The 10,537-nt window shown below is 33.9% G+C and overlaps 2 protein-coding genes across 2 annotated transcripts; one reads left to right on the forward strand and one right to left on the reverse strand.

Moving 5' to 3' along the window:
- On the forward strand, window positions 1-1,325 carry LOC146901383 (uncharacterized). Its single transcript, XM_085734946.1, has one exon. The coding sequence runs from the start codon at window positions 100-102 to the stop codon at window positions 1,078-1,080; it is 981 nt and encodes a 326-aa protein (XP_085591072.1). The 5' UTR covers window positions 1-99; the 3' UTR covers window positions 1,081-1,325.
- A 2,648-nt stretch (window positions 1,326-3,973) lies between these two features.
- Window positions 3,974-10,211, reverse strand: LOC146901384 (GATA transcription factor 26-like). Its single transcript, XM_085734947.1, has 8 exons — window positions 9,705-10,211; window positions 8,103-8,480; window positions 7,112-7,544; window positions 6,650-6,722; window positions 5,918-6,021; window positions 5,568-5,754; window positions 5,075-5,186; window positions 3,974-4,885 (listed from the first exon to the last, which is right to left on the reverse strand). Exons 1-8 carry the CDS (start codon window positions 9,742-9,744, stop codon window positions 4,584-4,586), a joined length of 1,629 nt encoding a protein of 542 aa, XP_085591073.1. The 5' UTR covers window positions 9,745-10,211; the 3' UTR covers window positions 3,974-4,583.
- Window positions 10,212-10,537: the final 326 nt, after the last annotated feature.

The raw sequence follows: 10,537 nt of genomic DNA on the forward strand, positions 1-10,537 counted from the left end.
AAGAATTCACTCTCGTGTATCCACTTCCCAAGAACACCTCTTGCTTGCTACAACACACCCCCTTCATCAGAGAAACTCACCCCCCACCACCACCACGAAATGCCATCTCAAGCTAACTCCGATATCCCTGCCTCCTCCGCCTCCGTCGTCATGCTCTCTGCTCCCGACACCCAAGACAACCCTCAAGACGTTTTTCACACTCCGCCCGAGGAAGCTTCACTTCACTATTCCGACGTCGATGTTCCTCTCTGTGCTGTTAACCAGGCCGACGCTGGGTCTCAGGTTTTCGTTGATTCGGTTGATAGTTCTCAGTTTGTGGATTGTAGAAAGGATTCGGATTTAGGGTTTTCTGAGGAGGATGGTCAGTTGAAGGATGAAATTGATGCTGGTTTTGTTCCGGAGAACTCGCGTGGTGTTGTTTCTGAGGAATTTAGGGTTTTGGAAAGGGATATTTCTGATTTGGGTGAGTCTCCGGCAAAAAAATTGAAATTAGGGTTTGAAGAAGATTCTCTGCCTCCAAAAAATGCTGTGGGTGGTGAGCAAGTGAATGTGGATGCTGTGAATGATGATGATGATGATGATTCTTGCAGAGAAATTCCAATGGACGAAAACTCGGTCCCTGAGGAAAATGTTGAAACTCAAGTTGCTCAAAATGCTGGGGATGTTAACTTGAATGAGAGGAACAATTCATGTTGTGAGGTGGGAGAAGGTTCTGGAATGCGCGAGGAAGAAAATGCTGAAACTCAAGTTGTTCAAGATGGTGGGATTGTTAACTTGGTTAAGGGGAACATGTCAAGTGAGGAGCCGGTGCTGCGTATGCTGCCAGACTCAATCCGAAGTCTTTCGGAGAAAGAAACTGCAAGTGGATCAGAATCTCAGAGGGTTGAGGAGAAAAAGAAGTTTTCTGTTTTTGATGTGTTGAAATTTCTCGCGGAGACTGCTGATAAAAAAGAAGATGATGGTCTTACTGTGTTGGAAACAGCAAAGCGTTCTGGTGTTATTTTTCCTCGTCCAAGTTGGTGGCCTGAGGATATGAAATCTCAACTCTTCAACTTCGATGATAAGGAGTGGAGGAAATGAAGCTGATCGATTTTTGTTTGTTTGAGGACAATGATGGTTCTTTCATTGAGGATTCCCAATCGATTCTGTGACGCTTGTTGATGTTAACTAACTATGATGTTGTATGGTAGTGATTCTAATTTCGATCGTATTTTGAATGTTGTCTAACATTTGTGACTGTGGTTAAGAACTTGAGTTAATATTAACCACCTTTGTGATTATGATCTAAATTTATATATGCTCCTGTAGCTGGTTATATTTCCAAATTTTTCTGCAGGTCAAAACTTTGATCCATTTGCTACCAAATACATAGAACAGATAATGCTGGCTTTGTTATATTGGAAAGAATTACATGACACAACAATGTGATAGCTCATAGAATTGTTATTTTTTGTTGTTATTATATTAAGATGCTTCTTTGATGCTTCAACTGAAAATGAAGTTTGTGTTGTATTCTGTAAATGAAAAACTTCATTATCTATAGGGTCCAATCCAACACATGATGCCCAAGTGATTGAATTGTTAAGCATAAGGCATAAATGCTCCAAATGCACAAGTCTCAAGAGGAACCATGACTCGTGTATTTGTGTAAATTGTCACCCCTGCTCATATATATAGCATTTAGTTCCTGAACTGGTAGTCTTGTAATTTTTAATGGGTTTAGTAAAAGTATCTGGAAAAACTTTACAATGTGGGTAACAGAAGAAGGATGGATCCTCAACATAAGGTAGCTTTCCCAAGGGATCTCATTCTAGTTGAAGATTTTTTAGGTAGTTTTTAACATGAGATCAGAAAAATTCCCTTTCTGTTAGGTCGGTCCCAGAATACCTATGGCTTTTACAATCCATCAATTCCACATGGGGTTTATGGAAGAAGGATGGCAAGATTTGATGGATATATGCCAATAATATAGTGCCTTGCTGCTCAAGGCATGCAACTCTGAAGCTCCAGAAGGCCAAAGTAATGTATGTTGCAACCATTGATAGTTTGCATGCAACTAAACTGCTTCTGTTTTGCTCTTGTTATCACACACCCCTAACTAAAGGTATAATAATGTCTAGATTCTAGATTCATTCTGTGCAGTTTGTAACTTGCAAATCAAAATTTCAGTGTTGGTACCTTTAGGACTGGGTTGGAGATGTAATAAAGCTATTCACCAACATTTGTTTAATAGCTTATGAACTTGAAAGAATTCTTAGTCACATGTCACAATATTTGCAGAAATGTTTTAAGGTGGAATATAACAGAGTGGCATTATTATCAAATTCAATTGGATGTTTAGTGAATAAGTTCAAAATTATTGTATGACAATTGTTGTAATGTATGAATTATTAATAAAATAAGATATTGTTATATGCATCAATTTTATTCATTTATTTTATATTTGCTTTTATTTTCTAATGTTGTATTTACTTTTATTAATATTTGTATTTATTTAAAGAATAATATCAAATCAATAATTTAGATTAATGTAAACAAAATAATTTCGGAATAATGTTAATAAAATAATTTAGAATAAACTTAAGAAAATAATTTTGATTAATGTAAACAAAATAATTTCAGAATAATGTTAATAAAATAATTTAGATTAAAGTTAAGAAGTTAATTTAGATCAGAATTAAGTCATGCAACGTGACTTAAGTCACGTTTCTATTATAACTAGCGCAAGTTAACTCACTCAACTAGCGTGGGTTAACTTGCGCTAGTGCTAAGTGGTGCGTGACTTAAGTCACGTTCATAATACACCAACGCATGTTAAGTCACGTAGCGTGACTTAACATGAGCTCAGAATACAATGGCGCAAGTTAAGTTGCGCAGCGCAACTTAACTTGCGCTAGTGTATTTCTGTTTATAATACACTAGCGCATGTTAAGTCATGTAGCGTGACTTAACATAAGCTCAGAATACACTAGTGCAAGTTAAGTTGCGTAGGGGCATTTTGGACTTTTATTTTGGGAGTGAGCAAAACCATTTGGGTAAAGAGCAGAATTCTACTCGGTAAACTCGCATTCTCCAAACTTTAAGCCCAACAACTTTCATGAAATGTGTATTTGTGATCTAAATTACTATGCCTTTGTATATAGAGGCGTATTTTGAGACGAGTTGTGTTATTTGAACAACCAATTATGTGACAACTTTTAGTACAACCAAAATTGTACAAAGAAAAGGAAGTATTGACACAAAAACCAAAGTAATAGGGAGAGAAATTAAAAACATAATGTGAATATGAGAGAGAAAGTTGTCATAAAAGTTGTCAAAAAATGATCGTAAAATATCATTTCTCTTTTGAGACAGACCTCTGCAATACCTCCACCAAATACATCTAAGGTGGAATGTAAGATGTAATTTGATATACTAGCAAGGGTTGCCAAACTCTAAAATTAAACTAGTTTACTATTCTAAGAAAATTAGTTGACTCCCTCTTGAGGGAGTATATTAGATTAAGATATCAAAAAAATTAAAATATTTTTTTGTTGATAGAGAAATCTTGTAATATTCCATTAAGGTTTCTATAAAACATAAATCACTTTTGCATATTCAATTAAGAATATCATGCTTTTTTACGAGGAAAAGAAAACTACAAGGAAATGAAATATCTAGTCTAGTTTTAAATCGAGTTATCCATTTTGATACTTACACATGCAAAAACAAATTTTACCTAAATTAATCGAATAATATGAATTAACAAAAATCACTTTTATTGTGAATGCATTCAAACATAAATGAATTTAGTAAGTTCAACTTACTTTTAACTAAATCAATTTTACCAAAATTCATTCTTGGCACGGCAGAACCAGCATACACTTCATTATCATTGTCGTCGTCGTCCCCCCGCGCAATTGTTTGATTTTTGCCTCCACTTGGAGAGTCAATACTACATTATTAAGTCTTCATACAAATTTATAAAAAATACTTTAAAATCTTAAGGATTGTATGTTATAAATGCATTAAAATTCAAGCACTAAAAGTTCAACTCCGTTGCTATTCAAAGAGTGCAGTGACATTTAATATGTTGAGGCAAAACAATTCCTCACTTGCCAACTAAACTCTTTATAACCAAACACTAAAATCCTAATCGTAAAATGTCATGTTTTGGAAGTAAATTACAGCCAAAATAATTGTCTAGTTCATCCCTATCCATTCATAAAGCTATTCATCCATTTATTTCTTCAGATGAATGGTGTTTCTGTGGAAGGAGGGTGTCTAATAATTCACAAAATATAAGCTGCAATTGCATACTACAAAAGCTACAATTGCATACAAAACACTGGAGAATATCACTCCGCATTTTGTGCTATATATATGTTACAATCTATCATCAACCTATACAAAATAGCCCATCCAACTTGCATCCCTTGGCAATCCAAGCTCAATAAGGTTGCAAGTAAACAAAAGCACAGCCATCGTATCTCTTGTACAAGGACTTCGGTGTTTAAGACACAAGCAAAACATGTGGACCGTAACCAAATATAAAATTATGTCCATAGTACATACTCTTCCAGGTATAACCTAGTAAAGATTATTCAAGGACGAGTAACATGCGAGTATACTGAGCTACTACTGGTGCTTCCTTGAGCAACCAAGCTAGAATTTGGGAGCAGGAGCTCTGCCTGTGGAAAAGAATTGTTAGATGGAAACTCTAGCAGCAGATCCTGATCCGAACTCTCATCAACGAAGTTTAAAGAATCCAGCATGTGCAAGCCACCATTGCGAGGAAATGCAAATAGGCTTTTCGGACTGATGCTAGAGCCATCTACAGCTTCTTTGCCACCAGTGCCAGGTTTTACTATCACCCTTTTGGGACTCCTCATTGTTGTCTTCAATTCTGAAATTTGCAAGATGGACGATTCTTTAGTTAAATTGTGAAAAGCTCTAGTTAACAACTGATAACAATAACACAGGATTTTAATAATTTGCATTGATGTGTTTCAAAGTAAAGGCTCAACATATATTCAACATTTTGTAATAATTTCATATTCGGTTTTATTTCTTGATGACAAGAGATTTTGCTAACCTGGAAAATTTTGATTTTGGCTGACACGCAATCTCTTAACATTCGCAACATTACTTGATGCCACGGCAGGAGATTCCATATCATTACGTTTTCCAGCTTTGTTTCCACCTTTCTGCACTCGTAGAAGAATGCACTTAGAGTTGAACTAATCCAATCTAAACTGGCAAAACTAACTCTTAAAAATAAAAAAGGATAGGATTAGTTTCCAGATACAAATTTTGAAACCAACTACATCCAAACCAAACAAAATATGTTAAGCTTTTACAAATAATATTTTACTCGAAAACTTTCATATCATTCATATTTATTCAGGAGTTTTCCAATTGTATCTCAAGTCAAATTTGATTGTCTCTCATCTCATCTATAAGAGCAATAAGATTGACAAATTCTTTTTGCAAACACCCCTAGATGTGATATCTGACAAGCAACATTATAAATTCAATTATCAATACAAAAGCATTAGCATGATTCTAGACAACAATCCAGCACAAACCTTGAGAAAATTATAGTGTTCTACACATTTTGACTTTGACAAGTTAGATAATGCAAGCCTTTTACATGTCTTGCAGTCTTCAGGGTCTCCTCCAAACAAAGAGATATCAAAGACACCTTCCTCGAGAAGTTTCTGAAAATAAGTTAACTCCTCCTTGAATTGAAAGCTATCGAACATAATTTTAATGCTGCACATACAACAATGCCGGTCAATAACTTTTATTCCCTATTCCGGAGAGACAAAATTGAAACTTATGTCAAAGGACTATAACTTACAAAACAAAATCAAAATAGTGTTTGATGATAAATATCAATAAAATTTTGATCAAACATAAGTAACCAGATTCTAACCTATCAGGAAATTTAGCAGTATCAACCACGGGGAGATACTTCAGTAATTGGTGCTGCTCTTCATTTGTCAAGTTTCTTGAAAACTCCTTGTAGTTCACTACATCCTAACCAAACATGACAGATATTGCATTCAGCATTCATTAATTTTATGGATATATCATATGACATGAAGCTTTACCGACCAATATACAATTGTAAGAGGTTAATTGCTATGCACTGATGGTGTAAAAAGCGTGCATCCAATTAAATCAAACCATAATGTCAATTTGTTATGTTAGTTCTTAATACATCTCCACAAATATCTATATGGTGAAATGTGATTGAATGTATGTGTAAAACAAAATTACAGTAAGTATACAAATTAAATCCTAATTATAAATGCTTTGTAGAAGATGACAAGAACACATAACCCAAAATCATGATCATATCATTTATGTAAAACATTGCCTACTCCCAAACAGTATTAAAAATCATTTAAAATTCAGTTGCTATCCAGAAAGTCCCAAGAGTAATGCATGAAATTATTTAATAAAAGATTCCAAAACACATTATATTAATATGTCAAACAACTAAAGCCAAACAACACTGCAGCAAACCATGTTAGGATAGAATATTTGATTTGAATAAAAATGGTTTTAGTACTTGCTACAAGACTGGGAATCAATGTTTTTGTCAACTTATGCCAAACAATCCATAAAAAGAGGGAAAAAAAAGAATACACATGCAACTCACATTTAAATCTATTGAGCACAGTGATGAATCATGATTTCCAAGAACTTCTAGTTTTTCAAGCTGAGACTTGTCCCTGAAATTTCAAAAAGGAATAACTATTAAGTCTTAAAGGTTCACAATTATCATCACTTCTCCAAAACAAATTCCACAGTTTTATCTCTAATATTTCTTCACTAAGCCATATGTACAAAGACTATTCATAAATACGTTAAGATCTTCGTACCACTTCAGGAGAATACTATCAATGTAAAACGCATTACATTTTCGACAAATCACAATCAATCATATGTGTAACTTTAGTAGTGGTTATGATTGAAGTAAAAAAATTTAATGACATAACAATTATGATTGATTGATAGTGTAAAAAATCTTTACACAAACTGTTTATATAATATTCATTGATATTCTTGCATAATTAACTAGCAATAATTGAAGACTAAAAACACATGTAGAGAAACATACCACACAAGCTGCTCCTGTTGCAGTCTTGGGCCAGCAGAGTTTCTGACCTTTGCAACTCCCTGAGAAGAGAAATTCATGCCAGTGTAATCACTAAGCATGGGAATTGAACCATAACACGAATATGCCTCATTCATTAGGCATTGTTTATTATCAACTGAAAGAGAGCTAGCCTCAGACTCTTCGTCACGAGCTATAGAGCTAGGATGCCTAATAAGCATGCTTCCATGTCCTATCTCAACAGAGACCATCGGAGTTTCACTTTTGTAAAGAAGTTCCTCTTCAGAAGAAGCAGAGAAACAGGATTGCTGTTGTTCATGGAGAATAGTACACAAGTCTTGTGTGAGCTTTTCAACAGAAGAATGCTTCAGACGCCCGGCACATGTTCTCTTTTTTGAAGGCGCCGCAGTATCCCAGACTACTGACCGAGAAGGACCTAAATTAACCAAACTATTGTTATTAGAGTTACTTGCTTTTATTAAAGAAACAAGGATACCTGTTTTTGAGCTGCAGTAGATTAAAATTTAGCACAATAATAGAGAAATAGTTCTTGACAAGTATCCTCATATATGCAAATCTTCACGTTTTACTCAGAAAAAAGTATCATCAAAAGAACACACACACACACACACACACTTAAATGTGCCATTGCAATTGTTTTGAGACACAACTTGACCTTCATTTACAAAATACTTTAAATCACTTAATGATTCTTTTAATCACAATAGCAGCTTGATAGTATAATGCACAGCCAGAACTTTGAAGCAATGATAACTTGTCTTCCTTTAGGGAAACAAAGGCCTCATATGTTCATTTGCAATTCGACAAATTTTCTTTTTCATTTTGTCCCCATTTTATTATGCACTTCTTGATTATGCTCAAACAAATAGGATGTCATCAAGATCTATAGTATTTCAACTGAAAGGACAATGCTGCCATGATCGGTTATGAAGAAACAAATTTCAATGAAATCAGCAAACAGCAATTGTCCAACCTGTCAAATCACTAGCATCGGTGCCGCCAAATTGAACGCAGCTTTCTGAATTAGAGATGGCTGACCCTGAACTTGATCTATTGCTTGTATCCTCATCGACAGCCTTTTGGAATCCTTGATTATATTCAGGGGTGAACCATCCAGATGCAGCATAAGCATTATCATAGTTCTGCTTTCGTTTAACCAATTTCACTTCTTTGTTCTTATTTAATGATACAATCTTTAACCTTGAAACTCTCTGATCCTCAAAATCGACAGTATCTGTCCGAGCATGTAAAGGAGTATAATTTGCAAGTGTTCCCTTTGTCCTCCATCGAGATCCACATGCATTGCATAAAATTGGCTTCTCGGGTGGCCCGTTACGCCAAAGTGGTGTGCCTATTGCAAGGATTATTTGTTAGAAAATCTATACAATATTAACAACCCTCTTGTACACAAGAAAAGAGATTGTCTCCAATTAGAAAGACCGATAAACAATTAACAATCACAATTTCATATACACCACAAAACTGAACTCAGAAAACATCTTAAGGTTGAGATATCATCGTCTATCAGTATTCAAGATCATAAGGAACAAGCCATTCCTGCTTAAATTGTCCAATATCTTCCTGTTACTAGATATTTTACATATTTTATATGATGCATAGCAACGCCCTTTTGCAAGGAAAAGAAGATACCGGTATGCAATAAATTCATCAAGCAAATATGGGTGAACTCAATTTAAGAGGTCATGTATACTGGTAAGTAAGACAATGCTTGGATTTGAACCAAAAGGCTTAGCATTTATCCGCCTAGTATCGCAGCATCAATGTTAAAGCAACCTAAATGAATCATTTTAAATTTTGAAGTGCACACCAACAGCAACGACTTCAACATTTGAAAACTGTTTTCAAATTTATAAGAAAAACAATGAACATTCAAATGTTTAAGAGTTGCAGCCTTGCAGGATTAGTTCTATTGAGGTGATCAGCACGAAAAAAATCGTTGTTTCAAAATCAAATTCAGAAAGCTTCAAAATATGATAAAGGATAATCATGGCAATTGACATAATCCTTTTAAAACACATGAGTGGATTAACCAATGGACATTTCACAAATCCACATTATCCTCTTTTCTTTTTCTTATGTTCACATTATTATCCAAATGTGAAATAAGTGAACTATGAGTTGACTCTTTTTGATAAAATCAATAGATGTTCTGCCTATGCATTCAACAGATTCTGAGCTTAATTTTGCTCCAATTACATTTGTTTATGATTCAAACACAGTCAATAAAATTAGAAAAACAAAAAATACAACAAAGAAGTGACACAAAACACATCAAAGTAGGAAATCAATAGAGTTTATCAATAACTTCCAATCCCAAAACACTAGACAACAACAACAACATTACAACAAAATATATTATTTGTTTATGTTGGCCAGCAACACATATCTCAATTTTATCAATATCACAATCAGTGCCAAGGTTGCAAAACAGACTTTGAATCAATCAAAATATGACAATTTATTTTATTTTTTTTTCAAACAAAATTATCAATAATAACTCCAAAAAAAAATAGCAAAAAAAAAAAAACTGTATATTGGAGAAACAAGAACTCACTTGTAACTCCACAGTGAAAGCAAGGTCCTTGTTTTCCCATGTCTCAATCTTTTCCTCAAACAAAAGGGCAAATAAAAATTGCAGAAAAATAACTTATTTATAAACAAAAAGAAAAAGTTCAATTAAAAAAAACTGTTTTTTAAGCCTAACTTATGGCTTATATCAGTAGTGGGTATAGAAAATTTAATTCTGCAACAAACCCAGAAACAGTTTTGAACAAAAAAAGCAAAAAGCAATAAACCCAGAAGCAGTTTTTGTTTTTAAGTCCTTAAAAGTGCTTTTTTTTTACACATAAACATGCACAAATTGAATAGAATTAGAGAGATTGATAAGTGGGTGTTTTAGCTAGGAATCTGTACAATCCAATGGAAGAGAAAAGAACATTGAAGGAATCTGATGAATGAGAGAGAAAAGGAGAAGGGAAGGTGCAATGGAAAGAGAGAGAATGAGAGGAAGGAAGGTCTCTGTGTTGTGTGTGTGTGTATGTGACCTCTTAGTTGTATTGTACAAGAAGTAAATGTTGAACTTTTTCTCTTTTTTATTTTTTTCACCCACTCCCTCTCTCTCTTATTTTATTTCATATCATTGTTGTTATAGTAGAGATTTCTGTTTCTTTTTTCTTAACTAAACTTTAAAATTTAAAACTTTCTTTTTTACAAGAAAATTTAAAACTTCTTTTGAACATTTTTTTACAAAAACAAAACGATATTTATTTATTTAAATTCATAGAGTATATCATTCAAAATCGTTAAAATTGTAAAGGATAATCAGTGAACAAACTCGCATCATTCAAGTTAATAGTATACAACAATATAATGCCTACAAATCATGTC

The sequence above is a fragment of the Medicago sativa genome, chromosome 8 (assembly GCF_051527215.1).
Source record: "Medicago sativa cultivar Bolivia chromosome 8, Bolivia_mono, whole genome shotgun sequence".
NCBI lineage: Eukaryota > Viridiplantae > Streptophyta > Magnoliopsida > Fabales > Fabaceae > Medicago > Medicago sativa.